Raw genomic sequence first — 27,037 nt, 5'->3', positions numbered from 1 at the left:
AAATATGTGAGACTTCGTGTGCGCTGGGTCTCTGCGCCTGGCTCCACGGCTGATAAGGGCCATTGTGTGGCCGCTGGGATGATCCTGCCCTGGATAGATGTGCTTCCCGGAGGAAGGAAGGAAGCTCTGCTGGCCTTTCCTGGGCGGGGGAAGCTGAGGGGAGGCAAGGAAGGGTGCCTGGGGGAAGGTGCCCGCCCGAGAGGGGCTGTCAAGGCCAGCGCAGGCCCACGGGACTCCACCCCTCCCCTGCCAGTATCTTCCTCTGGAAAGGTCGCTTTCGCCCATTCACTTCGCCCTTCCTATAAGGAACGGCCAGAGACCCGAGGGCTCAGTCCCAGGCCAGGAAAGTGTCAGCTGTGATTGAGCAACAATAAAGATAGAAAAACAGGAACATTTGGGGGTGGGGAGCACTGAGGGTGCTATGGAAAAGTAGGGAGCAAACAAGACTAAGGCTCCCCACGGCTGGCCAAGCAACCCAGGGACCAATGTCTCAAGCATTCGAGGCTCCAGAGGAGGGTAGGATAGGGGCCTCCTCAAGGTGCCCTTCTGACTCTCCAGCCAACTCCCTCTGCCCAACATGGCCAGTCCCCAGCAGTCCTGGCCTCTTAAACCCCCGCGGCTCACCTGCTGCTGCGGGTGGTAGGCAAGCTGTGGGGACACGCAGAAGGCGCAGTGCCTAATGATGGCTCCTCTTGGCTCAGGGCAGGATGTACATTCTGATTTTGGGGAGTGGTCACTGTGCTCTCCAGCTGACATTGGTGAGAGGGCATCAGGAGAGGCCCGGTCATGGAGCTGCTGGGGGAACAGCCTCCTACCCTTTGACCTGGAGCCCAGGGTCCCCCAGGGGTGGCTGCATCAGCTCCTCTGGTTACCTGGGACAACAGGCATTTCCTCCATCCCTCAGCCCCTCCTCTTCCTGCCCCAACCCTGCTGGGCCAAGAGGCCTCCCAATCAGACCTGGGCTTCTCCAGCTGTATCCTGAGGCACTGGACCAGACCCATCCCCTGGGGCAGGAGTTGAAGCTGAACCCAGTGGCCATCCCAGCGTGAGACCAGATTCCTGGTTCCGGGCACAGCCAGAGCCAGCGGGCAGGCAGGCAGGCGGGCTTTTGCTCAGAGGTCCCAGAGCTCGGCACGCTGGCTCTCCACAGGCGGAATGGCGCTGCAAGTGGAGCTGATACCTACCGGGGAGATCATCCGTGTGGTTCACCCGCACAGGCCCTGCAAGCTAGTAAGTTGGGATGCTCTGGGCTGGGAGGAGGGTGGGAGTGTCTCCCCAGTGCCCAGAAGCCCCCTCTCAAGCAAACTCCATGGGGAAGAGGTGAGCAGTGGGGAAGCGTTCTGGTCCTTGGTAGGACGTGAAGGGACCGGACAAGAAGGGGTAAATGGAAGGAAGGGGGATGGGTTTAAGCCCACCAGGGGCCGAGTGTTTCAAAGTGGGGATCTGGGTTTGACTCCCTTCTCCTCCAGCTCCCTGATCCTCAGTGGGCCGGGCTATGAACTGGGTTAACAACACGGAGGTGACAGGGCCGCTCCGAGATCTAAAGAACGGTGCGTATAAAGTTCCAGGTGGCATACAGTACAGGCTCAGTTAATACCGCCCGGCTTTCCCATCTGGCTTGAAAAACTGACACTGGCCAGTTCAGAGCAGTAGTGAGGGTGGGGAAGGAGGGTGAAGAGAGTCAGGCAGGCGCAAATGGGGAAGAACTATTTGGCCTGGCAAGCAGGGGAGGGTCGGGTTTGCAAAGGCGCACTAGGGTGAGAAAGGAGAAACGTGTAAGACACCCCGCCACTCTGCACTGCAGCAAGTGGGCCAGGTCGTCGACAGAGGAGGGTGCGTGCGTGCATGTGTGTGTGTGACTGTGACGCGCCTCGTCCCGGGGAACGGGCTGCAGAGGGTGCTGCATCAAGCCCCCCGCGGACACGGACGCGGGCCGGGGCCGGAGCCCGGCCAAGGCCGGCCGGGGCGGGGCCGTAGGGTGCGCGCGCGCGCCGGGGCCTGGGCCCTGCCTGGGATGACGAAAGGCAGCGGCTCGGCCCCGGGCGGGCCCTGGGCGGGGAGAGCGTGCCAGGGCCGCCGACTCCGGAGCCGGCCACGCCGCCTAGCCTGGCCCCCGCCCGCGCACCCGAGAAGCCGAGAAGGTGGGTACACAGGGCGCGAGGCGGGCCGCAGCCGCGTGGCCCGGGGGAGTTGGGTGCTTCGCTCGTAGGCAGGATGGAGAAGAGGGTAAGCGGCCGGGCGGCGACCCAGTCCCGGAGCTACCGTGCGGAAGGCGAGGGTCGCCGGCGCAGGGATCGCGGGGGCTGCGGGTAGGCTCTGCACGGCCGCTGCGGGGGTCCCAGGACCCGGTGGCGGCGGAACTCGGCCTGTTGGAGACTTAGATTGTTTGCGGGTAACGTGAGGGCGGTGAGGAGCGGCTGGGGCCGCGGGACTCAGGCACCCTGCGCGCCCTTTGGGGCCCTCGGGCAGCCTGCTCTGCCTCCGGGTTCCGGAGCAGCCGTCCCGGCCCCGCCCCTTCCCGTTCCCCGCCTCCGGGCCCTGGCGCGCGAGTGGCCCCTGCGTGTGTGCGCCGGCTGGGGGGCTCCGAGATGAATGAGAGAATGAATGGCTGGCCCACGGCCTATTCAACGCCCTGCACGCTCCGGCCTTCTGCTCACACTCCCGGGCTCTGTGATTCATTCATTCACGCAGGCGTCCGCGAGCAGTTTTTGAGCCCCCACTGTGTGCCTGCCTGGAGCGGGGGCAATCTCCTGGGAGCGACTGACTAGGAAACCTTCGATTAGAGCGGAATGCGACAAGGAGGGGGCTGTGTGTTTCGGAGAGTCAGGAAGGGGTTCTGGAGGAAGTGATACCTGACCCGAGTCTTCAAGGATGACTAAGAGTCAGTCAGGTGGGGAGGGGGTTGGGTGCGAGGGCCAAAGAAGCTGCAGGTGCAAAGGCGAGAAGCTTAGAGCCGGGCGGCTGGTGGCAGGGGCGTCCGCAGAGCGCCTCTTGGCTGTGTGGGGTAGTGAGGGAGGCGTGGGGAGAGAAGGCACTGGAGAGGGTACCCCTGTGGCCACACAGGAACTCCGGAGCAGTGGTAAACTGAGGACACAGAGGGCGGCTGAAGTCCACAAACAGGGGCCTGGCAAGAAGCAGTGGGTGTGCTTGGCATAGGGAACCTTCACTCTCTTAACATGAGACGTTAATTGATCAGATTTGCATTTGTAAATACCACTGGAGGCTGCAGGAAAATGAATTGGAGGAAGGCAGGGATGCCAGTTTGGAGGCTGCTTGCCTCATCCAGGGGCACAACAGTGATGGAGGAACAAAGTGTGTGTGTGTGGGGGGTGTTGGCAGGTGGTGACTCCTCCGTGTGAGGAGCGGAGGGAGGAGGGCAGGGCCTTTGATGCCCGGCAGTGACAACTAGCTGGAGGTGCCTGTCTCCTCTCAACAGATGGGATATTGAACCAGGAGGACAGGTTAGGGGGCAAGGTACTTTGTTTACTTCTTCTGGACCCCCAGGTAGAGGCATCTGGCAGGCAAAAGGCCCGTGAGTGTAAACGTTTGACCGGGGTCCATGAGATATCAGGTAGAACCCCTAAGTCCTCGTCTTTCCTTTTCATTCCCCCTTACAACAGTTCCCTTGAGTCTGGAACAGTCCTAGGTGGGGCAACCTGGGCCCAGACCTAAGATATGTTTGATTTAAAAAAAGAAAAGTCGAGCACCTATTCTGTGCCCAGCATGTGCTGGGGGTAAGATAGGCTATGGTACTTTCTGCTGCCCCAACAGGCTGGGAGGCTACCCCCAGTGGAAACCAGTTTCTAGCGGCAATCTGAGGGTCCTCAGAACACCCTCTCCAGACCTCCATAGCCCTGGCCTGAAGAACCCCTGAAGCTGCTCACTACCCTCCCAGAGGACAGGCTTGGGGGCACCTGGCCCATACTAGGTAACAGGGGGAATAATCCAGGTCTGCTGGGTCTGCCCATCCCCGCTTTTAGGGGAAACGCCTCTCCAGATGCAATGAAACCTAGACGCAGCCTTGGAAAATAAGTCCTGGGTCACTCAGAGGTGAGGCATGGCTGCATCCTAGTCTGCAGCCAGCCCCTAGGTTCAGGGCCATGCTGGGGACCCAAGGATCATGGCCCACTCCCTAGCTGCTATTCCCAAGGCCTACACGTCAATACTCACACAACACAGCCAAAGGTGGATACTAGGCACTGCAGTCACAGGTTCACTAAGGAAGGTCACAGCCTGGCAGGCAGCAGGTTAACCTAACAGAGAAGCTGGGAAATCTGCCAGGGCTAAGCAGGCGTCTCCCCCTTAGGCAGCCCTACAGGAATAGACAGTGGTAGACTTTCCAGTTCCAATGCCACCCTTTCTTTTACTAGTCCTGAGATCTTGAACACGACGTTCGTCTACTGAGCCTCAGTTTCCCTGTCTGTAGAATGGGGGTAATAATCCAGACCTCAAGGCTCAGTTCAAGGGCATTGAAGGTAGTACCAGAAGACAGCGATCCGAACGCAGGAAGCGCCAGGCGCTGCAGCCCTGGTGTCTCTCACACTCTCGGTCCACCCACCCCAACCCCCACCCCACCGCCGCCTTTCTAACTCCTCTTCCCCCGGGACAGGCGCTTCCGCCTAGCGGGGCGGGATGGCCGGTGGCGCTGGCCAGGGGCTGCGGTCTCGCCTGGCCTGCTTAGCCGCTTAACCGCCCCCTCCTTCCGCCACCGAGTGGCGGCTCAGGGGGCGTCGGCGGGCATCCCGGGAATGCGGCAGAGCGGCTCGGGCGGGGGTGGCCGGCCAAACCCCTCGGTGAGCGGATTCCCCTCATTCCAGCCGCTAGCCTCGGCGACTAGGCCACGCCCCTTTACCCGCCAGGTCACGCCCCCTTGCCAGCCCCTCCCCTCGGGCCCATGGGCCACGGCCAGCCGCGCCAACCCGGTGCTTGCACGGCCCTCGGAGCCGTGCTCCCGGTGGGCACCGGCTTTACCCTCTTCCTCCCGTCCCCCAAGTACCTCCCCACTCCAGCTGAGCGGGAGGCTGAGTCCTCTCCGCGCTCTTTCTTTCTGCATTTTCACCCTGGGGGCCTCGCGGAGAGGGCCTCCTCCCGACCGAAGCCCGAAGCTGGTGGCATTTAAGACCCAGCCCCGCCCTTCCGCTCCCACCCATCTCCCAGCTGCGCGCGGTGGCGCTCGGTCCCCTCTGTCCCTCCAGAGGGCCCCATCTCCCAGCTGGCGCCCCCCGCCGCGGGGTCCCGCGGGCTCTGGCCGGGCTGTTGTTTTCAAAGTAATAAGCCTTCCCCAAGAGGCTGCAGCCCGCACCTGCCGCCACCTCACTCCGTCCCCGGGGTGCCTAAGTCCAAGAGTGTGGGCCAGGCTAGGGCTTTGGGTCCTAACCCTGCCTTCTGCCCCCTAGGATAAAGTCGGCATCTGCATTATTGCACCTCTGGTTCCTTATCTGTCAGGTGCAATGGAGGTGAAGTTGGAGAGCTCTTTCTAATTGGCCGAGGGACACGCCTCAGGGGCTTTCCCTGCTAGATAACAAGTGTGACCTGTCTGACCCAGGACCTGGCTCTGTATGTCTGTTCCCACTGGCTTCCCAGATGACGCTAGTGGTAAAGGACCCGCCTGCCAATGCAGGAGACATTAGAAATGCGGGTTTGATCCCTGGGTGGGGAAGATCCCTTGGAGGACAGCACGACAACCCACTCCAGTATTCTTGGCTGGAGAATCTCATGGACAGAGGAGCCTGGTGGGCTACTCAGTCCCTAAGGGTCGCAGAATCAGACATTACTGAAGCGGACTTAGCATTGCATTGAAGAGAGACGTCTGCTCCAAGCCTGTGCAGAGAGTGTCTGGCCAGAGAGGGAAGTAATATTTACTGAGGGTCTGGGAGGTGCCTGGGTGCCTTATCTTAGGCTTCTCAACAGCCGTTTGAGACAGAGGTTAGTCTCATTTCAAGGCTCTAGGAGAGGTTTCCAGAAATGAAATGACCTGCTGGCAGTCATACCACTTGTGAGAAGTAGCCCGGCCTTTAGGAAGCACTAGCCATCACACGGGGCTTCCCTGGTGGCTCAGACAGTAAAGAATCTGTCTGCAGTGCGAGACATATGGGTTGGATCGCTGGGTTGGGAAGATCCCCTGGAGGCAGGTATGGCAACCCACTCCAGTAGTTTTGTCTGGAGAATCCCCATGGACAGAGGAGCCTGGAGGGCTACAGTCCATGGGGTCGCAAAGAATCCAACACGACTAAGTGACTAAGCACAGCCATTACACCCCCACCTGCCCTGGGATCTGAGCTAGACTTGTCCCGCAGGCTGCTGCCCACTGCGCACCTAGAGCTCAGCGAGGATGGGGCTGCTGGAGGCTGGTTTGGTTTGGGTAGCTGGAGGGTGTCCAGGGCAGAAAATATGGAAGGATCCAGAGAGGGAGTCCCCCCACCAAACAGAAGAAAAAGAAAGGTGAGGAGCCCTTGGGCGCGGTGGGGGGAGCCTAGTCAGGGTGTCCGGGGTAGGGGGAAGGGTATTGCTCCGAATGCTGGAAATCGGGCCGTGGATTTCCCAGATGGAAAGCTGAGCCCTCCGTGGAGGCCCTACACGAACGACGCTGGGCACAGGCGTCCTGTGGCCGTCTCCCTCCCTGGGGCGAGTGTTCTGTGAACCCAAGAGATTTTCTTGGGTTTAAAGACGTGGGACCCACCCTCCAGACTGTACGGGGTGGGGGGTGGACAGTGTCCCCAAACCGAGGCTCCGCCTGCCTGGGCACGACGGCCGTATTTGGACATTTCGTTCTATTTTTAACTTTCCCGGGACTCGAGGTTGGGATGGGGGGGGAGGGAAATCCTGCTTCCTCCGGGACCCACGGGCCTCTCTGCCTAATGAGTTGAGTCCCCAGCCTGGCCTAGTGCGCAGTGTAGACACGAGCCCGGAAGTGAGTTCCGGGTCGGTGTAGACGCAGCGGCGGCGCGGGTTCCGGGCCCCACCCCTGGGAGAACGTCCCTCCTGGAAAACCTGACTCAGGCGGAGCCCCTGCCCAGCCGGGAGCTCCGCCCCCGCTCTGTCCCCACCCACGCCGCTAGATTTCCCCCCGTCCCCCGCACTGAGCGCCTGCCCCACCCCTACCAACTGGAGAGGGACCCCGGAGTCCGAGCCCCGAGCGAGGCGGGGGCGCCTAGGGAGTCCCACGCCTCCGAGCCTAGCGGAGGCGGAACGGGGGAGGACCGGCCCCTCCCTCGTGACGCCGCCGCCGCCGCCGAACCCCGGGCCGAGGGCGCGGGCCGCGGAGACGGGCGCCTGGCCGACCGGGCAGGATGCGCTACCGGGCGTCGGTGAGCTAGGGGTGCGGGGCAGGGCCGGGGGGGTCCCAGGCGTCCCTGCCGGCCTCGCGGCGCCGCCTCCGCCCCGTCAGGAAGCGGGCGCGGCCCAGGAATTTCGGGTGGAAAAACGTCCCGGAAAGTTGCAGGAGAGTGGAGGCCGAGGCCGGGAGGGCCGCGAGGCGCTCGGACCCAGGCCGGGCCAATAACTCCCAGGGAAGTCTGAGAGCGCCCAGACCCGCCACCCAGAGGGCAAGGGGGCGGGGGCTTGGGTCAGATTTGGCAGCAGCTTCGGGACAGAATTAGAGAGGTGGAGGGGAGGGCGCTGAGGGGCAGGCCTAGAAGAGGCAGGGCCACGACCAGACCCAAAGGGGTGCCCCCCGCCCAAGATCTGGGTGGTCTGCGGTTGGAGGCGACCTGGTGGCCTCTTTGGGGATCCCTATCCCTGCGGCCAGCTTGCTGTTTCTTCCCTGACCCTTGACACTCTTGGTGTCAATTTCCTAGAGCTCTCAGATCCTTTTGAAGAGTGTGGTGAGGGGTGAGGGTCTTGTTGAGCCTGTGCTTCTTCCTACCCTCTGATGGGCTCCAGCTGCCAGCTGGGTTTTCCCTGGTAAAACCCCTGCTCCCTTGAGACTTCTCAGGACTCCCAGTGGAGGAGGGTGTCTGGGGAGCCTGGCAGCTGGCGGGGAGGGTGTGGTTCCGCCCTGGGAGGGAGGGCCCCCTTCTGGGGTGAGTGGTGAGCCCAGCTGGGATGTGAGGGTCTCCCTGCCCCTGCCCCAGGGGAATCTCTCTCCTGGCGCCTGGTGCAGCCCCTTGCTGGGTCCCTAGACCCTCTCTCTCCCCCTGGAGATTTTGGTGAGTCAGAGGGGGAGAGACAGCCCCACCCTGCTTGTAGAATTCACTCCATGCGATTTGTCCTACAAAGCACCTGTCACACAAGGCCTAGAGCTAGGGGACTTGAAGTCACCTGGTCTACCTCAACTCCTCCTCCTTGGGATGCCTTCTAGAGAGAGGAGGGGTTTTGTCCCAGGTCAACAGAGCATTCTTTCTTTTATTCTCATGACATCACTCCCCCACCCCTAACTCTCTCTACACAAACCAGCCCCTCCCTGGACTCAGCGGCCTTGGCCCCATGTCCTCTGGGGCCTGTGTGTCCAGTGGCCCGTGTTCTGGCCCACGTGCCCAGGTGGCCTTGCTTCTCGGACCCATGTCCCCAGTGTCCCATGTGCCAACTTTCTGTCGTCCAGGCCCTCTCTACCCAGCCTGGGGCACCTGTTTCTCAGGTGTGCCCTGTGTTCGCGTGCCCTGGTTGCCCCCTCAGTCCTCCAGGCTGTGGCGAAGGGGAGAAGAGCCCTTCCCTTGCCCTGCTGCCTCTGACTCTCTCCCGTGGCCCGTCCCTGCAGGCCCTGGGCAGTGACGGGGTGCGGGTCACCATGGAGAGCGCACTGACCGCCCGTGACCGGGTGGGGGTACAGGACTTCGTGCTGCTGGAGAACTTCACCAGCGAGGCCGCCTTCATCGAGAACCTGCGACGGCGCTTCCGGGAGAACCTGATCTACGTGAGGCCGGAGTGGGAAGGCGGAGGGGGCGTGGGGGCCACAGATGCAGGGCTGCAGGGAGTCGGGAGAGCGGCGCCGGGGCCTCTGGGAGAAACTTCTGAGCCTCCTCCTCTGACCCCCAGACCTACATTGGCCCCGTGCTGGTCTCTGTCAACCCCTACCGAGACCTGCAGATCTACAGCCGACAGCACATGGAGCGTTACCGAGGCGTCAGCTTCTATGAGGTTCCACCTCACCTGTGAGTGACCCCCCCTCTCCCCCCGCCCCCCAGCATCACCACCTGAGATGATTCCACCCACCTTCCCACTTGGGATGAATCACAATTCACATCTCTGAGGAATACCCAGTCCTCACCCAAGGTGAATCTCTCTATTGCATCAGGATCCCCCTAGCCTCCACCCCAACTCACACCCAGGACTATTTTTTTGGCCCTGCTGTGTGGCTTGCGGGATTTTAGTTCCCTGACTGGGAATTGAACCCATGTCCCTTGCAATGGAAGTGTGGAGCCCTAACCACTAAACCACCAGGGAATTCCCACACCTGTGACTTATTCTCCCAACACTACCTGGACATGGCCCTCCCACCTTAGTGACCCTCTGACCTGCACCTCTGAAGGACCTCCCAGCCCTACCTATGAATGACCTCAATCTTCACCTGAATGAATTCCAATCTCCTCACCCATGAGTGAGCCCTTCAATTTTCCATCAGAATATGACTCTCATTCTCAACTGTGAAGAATCTCCCTTGACCCACATCCTGGAGGGGTCACCTGTCCTCAAGGGTACACCCCCAGTCCTTCCTGTGGGATTCCCAGCCCCTGCAGCCACTCGGCCCCCCTGCCCCCTAAGCTCCTGACGGGCCTCTGCCCCAGGTTCGCGGTGGCTGACACTGTCTATCGGGCACTGCGCACGGAGCGCCGGGACCAGGCAGTGATGATCTCTGGGGAAAGCGGGGCAGGCAAGACCGAGGCCACCAAGCGGCTGCTGCAGTTCTATGCCGAGACCTGCCCAGCCCCTGAGCGGGGTGGTGCTGTGCGGGACCGGCTGCTGCAGAGCAACCCGGTGCTGGAGGTGAGGGGACAGCAGCCCCTGGGGGTGGGAGGGGCAGGTGGAGGCCACCAGGCACCCCTCACACCCTGGCCCTTTCCTAGGCCTTTGGCAACGCGAAGACCCTCCGGAACGATAACTCCAGCAGGTTTGGGAAGTACATGGACGTGCAGTTTGACTTCAAGGTACCCATGGGTGGGGCAGGGCAGGGGGAATGGGATTCCCATGTAGTGGGCACCCACTGGCCCGCGTCTTTGGCACCAGTAAACATTTATTGAGCACCTTCTGTGTATCAGGCACTGTTACAAGTGCTAGTGACACAGAAGTGAAACAAAACAGACAGAAATCCTGCCTCCAGGAAGATAAAGAATTTGCCTGCAATGCAGGAGACCCAGCTTCGATCCCTGGGTTGGGAAGATGCCCTGGAGAAGGGAATGGCAACCCACTCCAGTATTCTCGCCTGGAGAATCCAATAGACAGAGGAGCCTGGCAGGCTGTAGTCCATGGGGGTCACAAACAGCAGACATGACTGAACGACCAGCAGGGAGATAGTCCACAGAAAAGTGTAAAGTAGCCAACACATGTCACAGCAAAAAAGAAAATGAGGCAAGGAGAAGGGGCATTGGCTGTTTGAAATAATGCAGATACAGTAGGCATGGAGAAGGTGGCCTTTGGTAAAGCCTTGATGGAGACAGAGAATGAGTTGTGCGTACACTCGAGAGGGTCCAGGCAGAGGGCACCACCAGTGCAGAGGTGCGGATGAACAAGATGCTGGATGTGTTTACAGACAGCAAGGAGGCCAGAATGGCTGGAGAAGAGAGCAAGGGGCCAAGGAACAGAAGAGGAGGCTCGATGGTGCGGGTCCTTTTGGGTCTTTGTAAGAATTTTTTTAAAACTCTTGAGTGGAAGTGAGGCAAGAGAATTTTGGGGGATTTTTGTTTGTTTGTGTGGTCATGCCCACATGGCCTGCAGGATTTTAGTTCCCCAACCAGCGACTGAACCCATGTCCCATGCAGTGGAAGTGCAGAGCCTTAACCACTGGACCACCAGGAAAATTCCTGAAAGTTTGAACCATATATATATATATTTTTTTTTTTTTTTTTTAATTTTTTGGCCGGGCCTCATGGCATAATACCTTAGCATATTGCCTTAGTCTCTCAACAAGGTATTGAACCTGTGTCCCCTGCAGTGGAAGTACACTGAAGCGCCAGGGAAGTCCCAAAAGTTTGAAAGAGAAGTGTATTATGACCTCAATTTCCTCTTAAAGTGATCGCTCTGGCTGCTTTGTTGAGAATAAATGGTAGAGACTGAGGCTGAGCAAGAAAATGAGTTAGGAAACTGATGATTATTAGATCTGGGTGACAGATGATGGTGGCTGGGCCCAGTCTGGTGGCTGTAGCTGGATTCTGGATATTCTGAAGGTGAGGGTGGCAGGATTGGCTGGCTGATTGGATGTGAGGTGTGAGAGACAGGGAGGCCCCCAGGAGGACCGCAGACTTCTTGGTCTGAACACCTAGAAGGGTGAGCAGAGTGGGAGGAGGGAGCTGGTTTGAGGAGCGGAGACCAGGACTTAAGTTTCAGACCTGTTGAGTTTGAGATGCTTATGGGACCTCCAGGTGTGACCCACCAGGTAGAAAGAGCATGCATGCATGTGTGCTAAGTGGCTTGTCATGTCTGACTCTTTGCAACCCCGTGGACTGTAGCCTGCCAGGCTCCTCTGTCCATAGAATTCTCCAGTCAAGAATACTGGAGCAAGTTGCTATGCCCTTCTCCAGGGGATCTTCCTGACCCAGGGATCAAACCCATGTCTCTTGCATTGGCAGGAGGGTTCTTTACCACTTGTGCCACCTGGGAAGCCCAAGAAAGGGCTTAGCATCCTCATTTCATAGAGGAAGAAATGGGGGCCAGGAGGGGCGATGTGCCTGAGCCCATGCAGCCAGAGCTAAAATTCATACTCTGGAGGGCAGGGGGGGAAGGGGAAGATGGGCTGTGTCCCCTGTCCCCCTGAGCAGTCACCACATCCTGCCCGGCCCGCAGGGTGCCCCCGTGGGTGGCCACATCCTCAGTTACCTCCTGGAGAAGTCCCGGGTGGTGCACCAGAATCACGGGGAGAGGAACTTCCACATCTTCTACCAGCTGCTGGAGGGGGGTGAGGAGGAGACGCTGCGCAGGCTGGGCCTGGAACGGAACCCGCAGAGCTACCTGTACCTGGTGAAGGTGAGTAGAGAGGGGCTGGCGGGCAGGACCTGGTGCCACCTAGGGAACCCACCCAGCCAGAGCTGTAACCCCGCTCTGCCCGTGCCACAGGGCCAGTGCGCCAAAGTCTCCTCCATCAACGACAAGAGTGATTGGAAGGTGGTCAGGAAGGCCCTGACTGTCATCGACTTCACCGAGGACGAGGTGGAGGTGAGACCTCTGTCGGGGGCCGGCCCTTTCCTCCTGTCACCCCGTGAAAATCCCAGGCTACCTTTACAGCCTGCTTCTACTCCAGCCGCCGTCTCCTCTCACACGCCTTGCTCCCTCCATTCCCAGCTCCTGCTGACCATCCACATGTGCCCTCCTGGGGCTCTCAGACCCTCCCGTAACCCCCGCCGCCCCTCCCTGTCCCCTCACCCCCATCCAGGACCTGTTAAGCATCGTGGCCAGCGTCCTGCATCTGGGCAACACCCACTTTGCCGCCGATGAGGAGAGCAACGCCCAGGTCACCACCGAGAACCAGCTCAAGTACCTGACCAGGGTGAGGAGGCGAGCAGAAGGCGAGGGCGGGGCAGCTGGGGCGGGGGGGCTGCACCCTCACCAGCCCCACCCCCTTGGCAGCTCCTTGGTGTGGAAGGCTCAACGCTGCGGGAAGCCCTGACCCACAGAAAGATCATCGCCAAGGGCGAAGAGGTGAGGCCAGGCGGTGGGGGGACAGGTGTTCCAAGGCAGCCCCCGCTCCCATCATCCCCCATTACCCTGGTCTGCTCAGCTGGTCCTCTTAGCAATATCTGAAGCTTATAAGGCAGGTGGCTCAGAGAGGCACAGGGAGGTGGCCAGGGTCACACAGGAAGAGGGTGAGGCTGGAAGGAAGACTGACTTCCAGGAATGAGACCTCTGGTGGGGCCACTGTGTCCTCCCCTGGATGCCGCCCCCTGGCCGGCACCAGGCTCACTGGGGGCAGGGATGGCAGAGTGATCAGTTTCCTGAGTCAAAGGGGCCAGGGGTGGGAAGGGACTGCATTCATCTCCCATCTCACCCTCCACCTGCAGCTCCTGAGCCCGCTGAACCTAGAACAGGCTGCATATGCACGGGACGCCCTCGCCAAGGCTGTGTACAGTCGCACCTTTACCTGGCTGGTCGCGAAGATCAACAGGTCGCTGGCCTCCAAGGTGAGAACTTGGCCCCTGCTACTCCCAAGGTAGCAGGGAGGGCGGTTCAGGGAGGCCAGGGCTGCGAGGTGGCGAACGTGGGGATCCACACCCTTGGTTGGCTGGCCCTAGGATGCCGAGAGCCCCAGCTGGCGGAGCACCACGGTCCTCGGGCTACTGGACATTTACGGCTTTGAAGTGTTCCAGCACAACAGGTCAGTGCCTCCCCTGACTCTGCCTGTCTCTCCTCCCATCGTCTCCCCTGTCCTGGTCCCTCGCCTCTCTCCTGGCCTCCTTCATTCCTGCCAGTGACTTCCAGCCGCTTGGGTCCCGCTCTATGTTTCTTCCCTTGGCTAGTGCTGGGGCCTTGTTCTGCCCCTCCCCACCTTTCCTGGTCTGGCCCCCTTCCCCCAACTAAAGTACTGAGGACGCCTCTGTCTCCCTCACAGCTTTGAGCAGTTCTGCATCAATTACTGCAATGAGAAGCTACAGCAGCTCTTCATCGAGCTCACCCTCAAGTCAGAGCAGGAGGAGTATGAGGCCGAGGGCATCGCGGTGAGTGCAGGCCGGCCCGCGGGCGGCCCCACGTGCAGCCAAGATCCAGGCCTGGGTGTCCCCAGGGGAGGAGCCTCGACCCCACGGTGATGCCTCCCTCCCCTTGTGCCCCTCAGTGGGAACCGGTCCAGTATTTCAACAACAAGATTATCTGTGACCTGGTGGAGGAGAAGTTCAAAGGCATCATCTCCATTTTGGTGAGCCATCTGCTCCTCCAGGGCCTCGGGCTGGGGGCTGGGTGGGATGACGTCACCCCTTTCCCCTCGCTCTCCCAGCTGGACAGGCCTGTCTGCAGAGGGCCAGAGTCCTCGGAGCCTGATGAGGGACAGAACAGGGCTGTGTATGGAGGGTGAGGGGAGGCACTGGCCAGCCCTGGGAGTGTCTGCGCCTCCCTCCGGGGCCCCTGAGTCCCTGTGCTCTCCGGTCCCTCCCCCACACACACCCCTCACCCTCTGCCACCACCCACCCAGGACGAGGAGTGTCTGCGTCCCGGGGAGGCCACGGACCTGACCTTCCTGGAGAAGCTGGAGGACACAATCAAGCAGCATCCACACTTCCTGACGTGAGTGGGGCTGGGGGCTGTCCTGGGCCAGAGCCTGTGGAAGCCTGGGAACCCCCTCACCCATAAAGTGCCAGCCACAAAGAGGTGACCGGGGGAGGTGCCAGTGAAGGCCAGGCACACAGAGCTTCGGCTCCTGGCGCCTCCCGAGTAATAAGCGAGGAACGCCACTTCCTCCTTAACCCGCTCAAGAATGAAACTTGCTAAGGTTTTTTTTTTAGCCTCCTTGCTTGGAAATTACTTTTTATTTAAGATATCCCGTAAAATGGGATGAGGGGAGAAAAGAAACAAGCCTCTCTGTCCCAGCTTTGCCTTGCATATTTTGATAATATCACCTCCTCTAACTAGAAGCAACCCCCGGAGGAGGTTTTACTGAGACTTTCAGAGGTACAGCCCTTTGCCGGAGGTTATCTCACATCAAGTCCAGAGTTGGACCTCAGGCCCAGAGCCACAGATTAGTTCCCTGACAAGGAATCGAACCTGACTCCCAGCGGTGAAAGCAGAGTTCTAAGCACTGTACCACCAGGGAATTCCTGAGCAGCTTTTTCTGGAGCGAGCAAGCGAGGAACCCGTTTGTTCCCATTCCCCACGGGCTGCAGCAGGGGTCCCAGTAAAGCCTTGCCTGCAAAAAGAAAGAAAGAAAAACACCTGTTTTTCTGTTTGTAAAAAAAAATCCCTCCTCAGAGAAAAGTTGGAATGTGTGCAAAAGCCACTTGTAAGCCTGTCACCCAGAGGTCACCACTGTTAATAATTTGAGACGTTTTCTTCCTGCCTTTTTCTATATACTTTTTTTTCTTTTTTGTGGTTGAGAGCTTATTGTATATAGGACTCAGGATAACGTTATATCCTGAGTATCTTCCTGTATCATCAAACAGAAAACTTTCCTCAAAACACTTCCTCCGGCGGCTCTAACACACACACACACCACTGCTCTCACCCGGCCTCTCGGGGCCCTGTCCAGCCTCTGGGTTTCTGCTGGGAAAAGAGAATACCTACCCCTGGGCCTTAAATCTCTGCCTGGTCTCTCTGGTTAGTTGCTTGGAATTCTTCTTTAAAAGTAGAAAATGGGCTAAAGGGTATAGACATGCTTAAGGCGAGAAGGCAATGGCACCCCACTCCAGTACTCTTGCCTGGAAAGTCCCATGGACGGAGGAGCCTGGTAGGGTGCAGTCCATGCGGTCGAGAAGAGTTGGACACGACCTGAGCGACTTCACTTTCAGTTTTCACTTTCATGCATTGGAGAAGGAAATGGCAACCCACTCCAGTGTTCTTGCCTGGAGAATTCCAGGGACGGGGGAGCCTGGTGGGCTGCCGTCTATGGGATCGCACAGAGTCGGACACGACTGAAGCAACTTAGCAGCAGCAGCAGCAGCAGTCTCTTGGGGGCTGATTCCATTCTTAAAATGTAGCGGGCAGCACTCAGCACTCTGAGCAGAGCCACGCAACAGCCACTGCTGCTGCTGCTGCTGCTGCTAAGTTGCTTAAGTCGTGTCTGACTCTATGCGACCCCATAGACGGCAGCCCACCAGGCTCCCCCGTCCCTGGGATTCTCCAGGCAAGAACACTGGAGTGGGTTGCCATTTCCTTCTTCAATGCATGAAAGTGAAAAGTGAAAGTGAAGTCACTCAGTCGTGTCTGACTCTTCGAGATCCCATGGACTGCAGCCTTCTAGGCTCCTCCGTCCATGGGATTTTCCAGGCAAGAGTACTGGAGTGGGGTGCCATTGCCTTCTCCAATGCAACAGCCAAAGGCAACACCAAATAGCCCTCCACCCTGCGGGCCCTGGCAGCATGGAGGCTGAGGTCCCAGTCCTGGCGCTGTGTGACCCCGGGCAAGGCCATCTACCTCTCTGAGCCTCTGTGGTGGCCTCTGCGGGAGGAGGCCCCGCCCTGCTGGTTTCCTAGAGGATGCCTGATTCCTCTCTTGAAGTCTCTTCGGCAGACAGGGGCCTGGCTCAGGCCAGCCATTGGCAGCTTCCTCTCCCTGTTGCCCCAGGCACAAGCTGGCTGACCAGCGGACCAGGAAATCTCTGGACCGCGGGGAGTTCCGCCTCCTGCACTATGCCGGGGAGGTGACCTACAACGTGACCGGTGAGGACCCTAAGGCTGTGTCCCCCCGGGGGAGCTGGGAGAAGGGCTCTGCCTCCCCTCATGTCTGCTCTCTCCCCTCAGGGTTTCTGGATAAAAACAACGACCTTCTCTTCCGGAACCTGAAGGAGGTGAGGAGGACCTCCAGGGGGAGGGCTGAGGGTCTGGGCTCTGAATGATCTCTGCCCCAGAAAGCTGACTGGCCTGTCCCTATGCTTCCTACATGGCCCCTGCCCTGCCCTCACAGACCATGTGCAGCTCGGAGAACCCCATCCTGGGCCAGTGCTTCGACCGGAGTGAGCTCAGCGACAAGAAGCGGCCAGAGACGGTGTGAAGGCGGTGGGACCCCAGGGGGTGTGTGTGTGCACACGCGAGCGGGCCCACTGCCTGCTTGAGCTGGGAGCTGGCAGTGTGTGTGTGTGAGTTCCTGTGTTTGCTGGTGCCTCGGTGCACATCTGTGTGTGTCTGGGAGGCTGCCGTGGGTGCATCTGTGCCTACTTTGATGGGTGTCTGGGTGTCTAACGTCTCTTAAGTATGGATGCACGCATGTACACCTGTGTCTGTGTGGGTGCTTGCATGCATTCACTCCCCTGCAGCAGACACTTGTGGTGGACATTACTGGACACTTAGGATACAAAAATGAACACATGCTGACCTAGAAATGTGCATGGGTGCTATGGAAGCTTACAATAGGGAGCAGCAAATTGCCTGCGGAAGTAAAAGAGGGGAGGGGAGTCAGGGAAAGCTTCCTGAAGGAGGAAGCCTCTGAGGTAACTTGGGAATGAGTATAGATGCTTGTCAGACGTATGGGAGGGCCCTGCAGAGCCCCACACAGGAGCACAGTCAAAAAAAGACCAGGAAGTGGACCACAAAGTGCCATTTTCAAGGAGAGCGATGGAGGGAAGGCAGATCTGGCCAGTGGTGCCAGATGAGGGGAATGCTCCATCCAGTGAGCTGTGCACAGAGGTGTGGCTGCCAGGCTTGGCAGGGGGAGGGTTAGGGCAGTCTCAGGACGAGCAAGGTCAGGGAGAGGTGGAAGCCAGGGAGCTGCAGGCCAAGACATGCAGGCAGGGAGGCCGTGGAGGCAGAGTGTTGCCCAGAGTCTGACTCCTTGGGACCCTGTCCTCGGTTCCCCAACCCCACCCCTTCCCTGATGGTTCTCAGCCCCACCCTTGTGAGGACACACCCACTCCTGTCCAGGCCTCTCCAGCAAACCAGAGATTCCATTGACCCCTCCCAGGGACCCGCAGCTACTCCAGACCCCACTAGCCTATGATGCACCCTGACTGTCCAGTGTCCCAGGCATGCATCTCCTATTTCCCTAACTCAAGGCAGGGACCACCCTCCACCCAGTCCTGAAAGACAGAAGCCTGGGCCGCATCCCTCATTCCTTAGCCTCCCCCATTGCCCTCATCCTAACAACTGCTGGATCTTGCTGGTTTTTGTTGCCTGAAAACCCCTTCCTTTCAGCCCCTCCCCGTAACCCTTATTCCATTAATAGTCCTCTGAGCCGGTCAGCCTCCTCCCTGGCCTTCTGTCTTCCCACCTGCTCTTACCAACCACCCTCCACCTATGTGCTGTAGAGATACTCCAAAAGGCAGATCTCTTCCTGTCCCTCTCTCCCTCCAGATTCCTCTTTGGCTCCCTATTTCCCTCAGGATAAAGTTCAGTCTCCCTGATGTGGTTCCTGAGTCCTACCATGACCCTGCCTCTCTGATGCTCTTTTCTACTCCCCTCCTAGATCCTTGCATGGCTTGTAGTTCCCTGTGGACACCACGCCTTCGCTCACTCTGTTGCTCTGCCCCAGTGCCGTTCCTGCCTCCCTTCTGGCTGTCTCCTACTTGTCCTTTCCTTCTTACCTGAAGGGTTATTTCCCGAAGACCCTTCCTGCTACCCCCTACCCCACAGACAGAAAACTTGTAACATTTCACTTGGAAATGCTGCACCATCTTCGTTGGCTTCAGAAATCTGACCTTTGCAGATGCTGCAATAAAGAGTTGTAATTTTAAAAAAAAGGTCTACGAAGGGCAGGGTCGGCTGTGGGAACTGGTGGTGTTTTGCCCCAGGAGGGGTGTCTGTGGGGTTCTGCGCAGGGAGGGGCATTTGCAGGGGTCAGTGGCTTCAGCCCAGTTACCACCAACCTTCCTGTTGTTCATCTTGGCTGACCAGGTGGCCACCCAGTTCAAGATGAGCCTCCTGGAGCTGGTAGAGATCTTGAAGTCAAAGGAGCCTGCCTATGTCCGCTGCATCAAGCCCAATGACTCCAAGCAGCCCGGTAGGCCCTCTGCCCCGTAGGCCGGTGGGGGCTTGGCCTCCCCTGCAGAGGCCGGTCAAAGCCCGCTGACCAGCCAGTGATCTCTGCCCCCAGGCCGCTTTGATGAGGTGCTAATCCGGCACCAGGTGAAGTACCTAGGGCTGATGGAGAACCTGCGTGTGCGCAGAGCCGGCTTTGCCTACCGCCGCAAATACGAGGCTTTCCTGCAGAGGTGGGGGCGGGGCCTGGCTTGGCGCCAGGGGGAAGGGCTGGGAGGGTGTGAGCCTCTGAGATCCTGGGCGGGAGGACAGCCCTCAGCTGCGGTGGGAGCCACACCAGGGGCCCCTCCATGCTGCAGGCCTAATGTTAAGCTTGAGAGGGCAAAGACCAGCCCTCCCCACGCCCAGGCCCTGGCCTCACAGAGCAGCTGGTCAGGGGTCCAATGAGGCACGCATTCACATACCTATCACCAGTGGAGACAGTAAGAGCCTGTGAAGGGGACAGAGTTTGCAGTCAGTTCAGAAAGCAACTTCGTTGTTATCCCTGGTCAGGGGTCTGAGGAGTCACCAGGCATGTCTTTCTAGGCCTGTGACCTCAGGCAGATGTTCAGTTCAGTTCAGTCACTCAGTCCGACTCTTTGCGACCCCATGGACTGCAGCATGCCAGGCTCCCCTGTCCATCACCAACTCCCGGAGCTTACTGAAATTCATGTCCATCAAGTCAGTGATGCCATCCAACCATCTCATCCTCTGTTGGCCCCTTTTCCTCCTGCCTTCAATCTTTCCCAGCATCAGGGTCTTTTCCAATGAGTCAGTTCTTCACATCAGGTGGCCAAAGGATTGGAGTTTCAGCTTCAGCATCAGTCCTTCCAATGAATATTCAGGATTGATTTCCTTCAGGATTGACTGGTTGGATCTCAGATGAGAAACCTCAATTTTCTCATTTTTAAAGTAGGGGTAGTAACAGAGCTACCTCCCCGACTTTCTGTGACCTAAGAGTCAGTGGGACCAGGAAAGCTGGTCTGGTTCCCAGAGAAGAGCGCTGGTGGGGGGCGGGGGCGCTGGGTGCATTTCTGCTCCTCCTGTCACCAGGTACAAGTCACTGTGCCCAGAGACATGGCCCACGTGGACAGGACGGCCCCAGGATGGGGTGACTGTGCTGGTCAGGCACCTGGGCTACAAGCCGGAAGAGTACAAGATGGGCAGGTGAGTGGCGCCCATGCCTGGGGTTTGAGGGCTACGGAGTTGGCAACCAGGGGCTGATCACTGCTGCCCTCCCAGGACCAAGATCTTCATCCGCTTCCCCAAGACCCTGTTTGCCACAGAGGACGCCTTGGAGATCCGACGACAGAGCCTGGGTGAGCGAGGGGCCCCACTCATCCTGTCCAGTGGGGTCTGTTCTGGGAAGTGGGAAAGAAATCGCTGTATTCGGCTGCTTCTCTGGGACGTCTGCCATGTCCACATGGGGCTGCCCGCCTCGTCTGCTCCCAGATACACACTCAGCATGTTCCCACATTGCTTTGCTCCCTCTCTCGCTCTTTCTTTTTTTTCTTTTGGCTGTTCTGGGTCTTTGTTGCAATGCGCAGGCTTCTCTGGTTGCACAGCTCAAGCTTAGTTGCCCCACAGTCTGTGGGATCTTAGTTCCCCAACCAAGGATTGAACCTGTGTTCCCTGCATTTGCAAGGCGAAGTCTTAACCACTAGACCAGCCCTTGCCCTTTCCTGTACTCTCTTTCACTTATTTATCCTCGTACTCGAAGCTGGTTCAGCCACTCCCCTTACTCAGTGAGCTCTTAACAAGGCCAGGCCCCCAGCTGGGTCCCTTGCGCTCTGGCCAAGTGACTTTCTTTCCCAACCACAGCCACGAAGATCCAGGCCACCTGGAGGGGCTTTCACTGCCGGCAGAAATTCCTCCGGGTGAAGCGATCAGGTTCGGGCGCCCAGGGGTCTTCAGGACGATGGGGGCCGGGGCTAGGGTGGGCCACTGTGGGAAGAGATAGAGGTCAGCCGTTTGTGGTCTCTGCAGCGATCTGCATCCAGTCGTGGTGGCGAGGAACGCTGGGCCGGAGGAAGGCGGCCAAGAGGAAGTGGGCGGCACAGACCATCCGGCGGTGAGCACTGGGCACCACGCAGAGGGTGCAGAGCAGAGTGTCGGGGCAGGTCTGCTGCCAGGCTTCTCACCTCCACCCATGTCGGACCCCCGCCCCCAGGCTCATCCAGGGCTTCATCCTGCGCCATGCGCCCCGTTGCCCTGAGAATGCCTTCTTCGTGGACCATGTGCGCACCTCTTTTCTGCTCAACCTTCGACGGCAGCTGCCCCGGAATATTCTGGACACTTCTTGGCCCACGCCCCCACCTGCCCTGCGTGAGGTCCGTGGGCTCTCCCTGCTGACTGGGGGACTACCAACTTACGCAGCAGAGGGACCTAATAACCGTGTGACCCGAGGATCCATGGGAAGGGAAGGGACTTGGAGCTGGGCCATGGAGAGCGAGTTCTTTGCAGAGAAACAATTCAGGAATGGAAGGGTGTCCAGGTTGAGGGGGTGTCACTTAGGCCAAGACCCGATGGTGGGCACGTGCCTGTTGTCTGCAGAGGGAAGGAGCCAGGCTGCCTGGGTGCCCTGACCTCCCTCTCACCCACAGGCCTCAGAGCTGCTGCGGGAGCTGTGCCGGAAGAACATGGTGTGGAAATACTGCCGGAGCATCAGCCCTGAATGGAAGCAGCAGGTATGGGGCTGGGAGGCAGGTACGGGGTGGGGGTGGGGTGGGGGTGGGGGATGGGCGGTGCTGGAAGAGAGCTGGCCTGGAGGACCTTTGCCCTGACTTACCATGCAACCTTGAATTGATCCAGGCCCTTGTCTGGCCTCCTGTGTGAAGTGGAGACTGGAGTAGATTTTGCAAGGCAAATAAAGTTTATCTTCTAGAGCAGCTGCACTGGACTGGTTGAGGCTACCCAGAGTCCTGTGTTGAAAAGGCTGCAGCATCGGTCTATTAGAATAGTTCCAGAGAGAGACACTGGTGACCGATGGGCCTTGTATTTGCCAACTCGGTATCAGATGATGATGAAGGACCCACCCAGCAGAGTTAACCTGCAGTAGTTTTTGGGGGTTTTTTGCATAATTTTATTTATTTTTGGCTATGCTGGGTCATCATTGCTGTGCTCAGGATTTTCTCTAATTGCACCGAGTGGGGGCTACTCTCCAGTTGCGGTACACAGGCTTCTCGTTGCGGTGGCTTCTCTTGTTGCAGAGCACAGGCTCTGCTGCTAAGTCGCTTCAGTCGTGTCCGACTCTGTGCGACCCCACAGACGGCAGCCCACCAGGCTCCCCCGTCCCTGGGATTCTCCAGGCAAGAACACTGGGGTGGGTTGCCATTTCCTTCTCCAGTGCATGAAAGTGAAAAGTGAAAGTGAAGTCACTCAGTGGCTCTAGGGCTTCAGTAGTTGTGGTTCAATAGTTGTGGCACACCACAGGTTTAGTTGCTCCAAGGTATGTAGGATCTTCTCAGATCAGGGATTAAACTGATGTCCCTTGCATTACAAGGCAGATTCTTAATCACAGGACCGCCAGGGAAGCCCCACAGTAGTTCTGAGTATTAGTATCAGCCAACTTTAAGATCTCAGGCCAGAGCTGAATCTCAGGGGCTCCAGGGCCTGTGATGATGGGAATAATCCCCGAAGTGGGGCCTGGACCCTGACAGCACTGTCATGACCCTTGTGGAGAGGCCACTGCCTCGGTTGGTGGGGACGGGGGTAAGAGAGAGAAGGGGCTGAAGGGGAGTATTGGTGGCAGGGCTTAGCCTCCTGCTTTTGGGTCCAGAGAGAGGGTGAGGGAGGTGGTCTCAGCTCCTGTCTCAGCAGACTCCTGCTCTGCTGTGACGGCCCCACCTCTCTGACATCCCCCGCCCTCCCTGCTGTTGTCTCCTCAGCTGCAGCAAAAGGCCGTTGCGAGTGAGATCTTCAAGGGCAAGAAGGACAATTACCCCCAGAGTGTCCCCAGACTCTTCATCAGCACGCGGCTCGGTGAGCCCCCGCCCCTCCAGTGTGCAAACCCTCCATCAGCAGCCCGGTCCCCTCTCTCCTTCGCTCACGCCCCCTTCGCTCCCCTATCTGGGTTGCAGGTGCAGATGAGATCAACCCCAGAGTGCTGCAGGCCCTGGGCTCGGAGCCCATCCAGGTGAGACCCTGTGGGCAGCCCTCAGCCCCACACAGTTCAGCTGCCCAAGGGCTGCGTGGGCGGGGGTCGGGGCCTGGGCAGGGGGTGAGGAGGCCCCTCACCCACCCTCTGTCCCCAGTACGCCGTGCCCGTCGTGAAGTACGACCGCAAGGGCTACAAGCCGCGCTCCCGGCAGCTGCTGCTGACGCCCAACGCCGTGGTCATTGTGGAGGACGCCAAGGTCAAGCAGAGGATTGAGTACACCAACCTGACCGGTGAGCCTGAGTCCAGGTTGGGTCCATAGAGGGGGCCCTGCTCTGCCCCTTGATCCCTGACCTCTGCCCTTTCCCCCCAGGAATCTCCGTCAGCAGCCTGAGCGACAGCCTCTTTGTGCTCCACGTGCAGCGTGAGGACAATAAGCAGAAGGTGCCCCTTGGGGCCTGGGGAGGCGGGGAGGGGACGGGTCCTCTAAGCGCTGGGCAGGGCCTGACCCCTGTCCCTATGTGGGCCCCCAGGGGGACGTGGTGCTGCAGAGTGACCACGTGATCGAGACCCTGACCAAGACAGCCCTCAGCGCTGACCGAGTGAACAACATCAACATCAACCAGGGCAGGTGAGGCAGGGAGGGCTGCTGAGCAGGCCGTGCATGCACAGGGCGCAGGCCTCACATACCCGCTTCTCTCCAGCATCACGTTCGCAGGGGGGCCCGGCAGGGATGGCATCATTGACTTCACACCCGGCTCGGAGCTGCTCATCACCAAGGCCAAGAACGGGCACCTGGCTGTGGTGAGTGTGGGGCCAGGGCAGAGCCTCTGGGGGCTGGGCCTTCCTCCCTCGGCCATCCTCACTGTGGGTCTCGATCCAAAGGGCACCCTTCAACCCATTGCCCACTGAGCACCAGAGACCAGTGCAGAGGGTCATAAAGAGGGCAGCATGGGCAGGTGGCAGGGGATATGCTGCTTGGGAAGAGAGGCCCACTCTAGTCGGGGCAGTAGGATCTAAGGGCCGAGTCTCCAGCACCGAGGCCTCCGGACCTGCCCCCTCCCTGCCCCAGCGTGTACTACCAAGTATCTACCTCACGAAGACCAGTGCCCGGAGCACCTCTGCTTCCTGCTCACCTCTGGGCTTCTCCCCTGGTCCCCGCAGGTGGCCCCGCGGCTGAACTCGCGGTGATGAAGGCGCCCAGCGGACCCCTCCCGCCTCCCAGTGCTTCGCTCATCCCCTCCTCCCTTCCCAGCTACCAAAGACTCGAGCTTCCAGACAGGGACCCAGGGACACCTCGAAGCCCACCGACAAACTCCCGCCTCCTGCTCGGCCCTCTCTCGAGGGGGCGGCAGGGGCGCAGGAAGCTGCCCCAGGAGTGGGCCAGGCCGGGCCACAGCAATAGGAAGAGCCGGGGCCAGAGGCAGCCGCGCCAGCCCCACTGCCAATGCCAAATATTTGAGAGAAGGGAACTTTTGCTGAGGTTTTTCTCTGAGATTTTTTTGATGCTTTATAGGAAACTATTTTTTAAAAAAGCCATGTTCCCACCCGTGCCCTCCCCCGTCCCCCCGCCACCGCCAAGACACACTGGATGTGTTTTCCCTGACTCAGCAGGGCAGGGAATGTTGCCGAGAGGGTGGGCGATCTGGGCCCTGGTGCCCTCTTCCCTGCCCAGGCCCCCCTCTTCTCCCCGTTCCCTTGGCACCTTGTCTGTCTGTCTGCCTGTCCACCTGTAGCCCACTCCGACATTCCCCTGGGGGCTAAAACCACCCTTGCCTCCCTCTCCGTCCAGCCTTAAAAATGCCCTTCTAATATCAGCCCAGCCTGAGGACATCCTGGAGTAAAGGCGGGGCTCTCAGAGCGGAGGATTTGGACGACTGGGAGATCACCTAGTTGAGTCTTCTGGTGTGATGGAGCAAGAGATAGAGGCCCAGAGAGGGGAAGGGACTTGCCCAAGGTGATCCAGCAGGTTGGGGCAAAACCAGACTGTCCTCAGCACACCTCACTGCCTCTCCCAGGGACTGAGGGCCCCGTGAAACAGGCTCATGTCTTAAGGGTGCATGTGGCTTCCTGACCAGCAATCAGCCTTGGGGGCCACCAGGTGGGAGGAGCGCTTCCACCTGAGTCCATGCCTTAGGATGACAAACACCTTACCCGTATACTCTGGCCCCAGGTTAAAGACTCGGGGCCTTCACTGGCTCCTGACCCCCTCCCTATCCTGGGAGCCTGGGGAAGGGGCTGGCCTTGGGAGGAGCTGCAGGGGCATCACCTCTTTCTGCTGCTTCTCCCCCACCCCCACCCCCAACTCCCCAGAGGGCCTGGGGCTGCCCAGCTGCCTCTGCCCTCCTGCGGGTCTCAGCCCACTGCTGACACTTCTGCAATCCAGAGAAACACTAAATAAAGCAATATGTGTTTGCCAATGTTGGTCTCCTTGTGAATGTTAGTAAAGGGAAGGACTTCCCTGATGGTCCAGTGGTAAGGACTTCCCTTCCACTGCAGGGGGCATGGGTTCAATCCCTGGTCAGGGAACTAAGATCCCACAGGCCACTTGATGTGGCCAAAAATAATAAAAAGGAGACAACCCCCTAGAAGGCAACCAAGGGTCTTGTATTACTCTCTTTTTCCCAAAAACTTTTTATTTTGTATTAGGGAATAGCCAATTAACAATGTTATGGTAGTTTCAGGTGAACAGCAAAGGGTCTCAGCCATATATATACACGTGTCCATTCTCCCCCAAACCTTCCTCCCATCCAGGCTGCCACGTAACACTGAGCAGAGTTCCAGAGTTCTATACACTGAGTAGGTCCTTGTTGGTTATCCATTTTATTTATTTTTGTTTTTGTTTTTCTTATTCTTTCTTGGTTATCCATTTTGAATAGAGCAGTGTGTACATGACCTTTCTAAAGTCCCTAACTATCCTTTCAGGGGTCTTGTATTATTATAATTTTTGCCTTGTCCCCAGAAGGAGGCTGGGCTCCCTCCCCCAGGAAAAGGGCAGGAGTGGTCAGTAGCTGCAACGTGGCCTTGCTCTTTCACTGACCGTCCGTGGAAGGGCCACTCAACCTGGCCCTTCCAGGGGGCAGGGGAGGGGGAAACATCAGACAGTGCCTGCCATGTGGCCCTTAGCCCAGCAGGCAGGGCTGGCGGACGGAAACACAGTCCATTTGGGAAGTACAGGCATCAAGGGCACACTGGTGAGAAACTGACTCAGGTAGAGGGTGAGGATTTGTAAACACTTCACAGAGATGACGTTTGAGGTCATCCATCTCAAAGGACAGTCTATGAACTCCCCTGCAAATGACAAACCAAATGCAAAGTGGCTTGAGCAGAAAAGGGCATCTATTAGCGTTAGCAGCCTAACAGTTCCAGGGTAGGTGGCTTCCAGATACTCACTCTCAGGAACGTGTCTGGAGGCTGCATTCTCAGGCCCATTCTCCCCTCGGGTGTGGTGGCAGCAGCAGCCATAGGCAGCCCCAGGCTTTGGTAATTCAGCCTCGAAAGCAGAAAGTATCTCTTTCTCAGTGATTTGAAAGTCTCAGAGGGGCTTCCCATGTAGCTCAGTAGTGAGTAAAGAATCCGCCTGCCAATACAAGAGACATGGGTTCATTCCCTGATCTAGGAAGATCCCACATGCCGCAAAGCAACTAAGCCCATGCGCCACAACTACTGAGCCTGTGCCTTGGAGCCCAGGAGCCACAACTACTGAGCCCACATCCTGCAACTATAGAAAAGTCCGTGCAGCAATGAAGACCCAGCACAGCCAAAAATAAATAATTAAAAAGAAAGTCTCAGAGCTGATTCTCGGTGGACCAGCTTGAATGATGTGCTCTCCCCTGCCCCAACGGGTGTAGTTTGGGAGCGGAGCTCATTCTGATACATGCCTACTGGACCTGGGTCACATGCCTGCTCCCCCTCAAGACAGAAGCACGAACCACACCTGACCTCAAGGATAGAGACTAGGGAGAGATGATTTCCCTGAAAATCAGATGCTGCCTCCAGAAGAAAGGGAGTAAGTGTTAAAAGCTGCAATTACTGAGCTCCTCCGCAGGCCGTTTTCCCCAAAGGGAGGCGCCTTGTAGGTAGGAGGAATGGCAATGGCACGTGCAGGGTTTAAAGGTTATGAAAGGTTTAATTAGGAGTCAGAGTACCTACTGAGGGGTTTAGATTCATCACCTGGGACAGAAGTCCCCAAAGAACAAGATAT

General features: G+C 58.6%; 1 protein-coding gene across 4 annotated transcripts; it reads left to right on the top strand.

Annotated features, from left to right (window-relative positions):
* Window positions 1-1,084: 1,084 nt before the first annotated feature.
* Window positions 1,085-25,253, top strand: MYO1C (myosin IC). 4 transcript variants are annotated; one of them, NM_174396.3, is made up of 32 exons: window positions 1,085-1,230; window positions 8,696-8,851; window positions 8,974-9,089; window positions 9,723-9,921; window positions 10,002-10,082; window positions 11,935-12,114; window positions 12,205-12,303; window positions 12,521-12,634; window positions 12,715-12,786; window positions 13,146-13,265; window positions 13,377-13,459; window positions 13,694-13,799; window positions 13,916-13,996; window positions 14,270-14,361; window positions 16,354-16,448; window positions 16,530-16,576; window positions 16,693-16,773; window positions 18,615-18,720; window positions 18,814-18,931; window positions 19,791-19,904; window positions 19,980-20,056; window positions 20,559-20,627; window positions 20,724-20,808; window positions 20,908-21,067; window positions 21,341-21,424; window positions 22,625-22,718; window positions 22,817-22,872; window positions 22,991-23,126; window positions 23,207-23,277; window positions 23,367-23,464; window positions 23,538-23,637; window positions 23,998-25,253. In NM_174396.3, the coding sequence occupies exons 1-32, from the start codon at window positions 1,156-1,158 to the stop codon at window positions 24,022-24,024; spliced, it is 3,192 nt and encodes a 1,063-aa protein (NP_776821.3). In that variant the 5' UTR covers window positions 1,085-1,155; the 3' UTR covers window positions 24,025-25,253. The 4 variants fall into 4 exon arrangements, with proteins under 4 accessions (NP_776821.3, XP_005220122.1, XP_059733704.1 ...); XM_005220065.4 differs by lacking the exon at window positions 1,085-1,230 and adding an exon at window positions 2,061-2,141; XM_059877721.1 differs by lacking the exon at window positions 1,085-1,230 and adding an exon at window positions 2,061-6,441.
* Window positions 25,254-27,037: the final 1,784 nt, after the last annotated feature.

The sequence above is a fragment of the Bos taurus genome, chromosome 19, assembly GCF_002263795.3.
Source record: "Bos taurus isolate L1 Dominette 01449 registration number 42190680 breed Hereford chromosome 19, ARS-UCD2.0, whole genome shotgun sequence".
Taxonomy (NCBI): Eukaryota; Metazoa; Chordata; class Mammalia; order Artiodactyla; family Bovidae; genus Bos; species Bos taurus.
The sequence above is the reverse complement of the archived record's forward strand: the minus strand, read 5'-3'. Positions and strand labels throughout refer to the sequence as shown.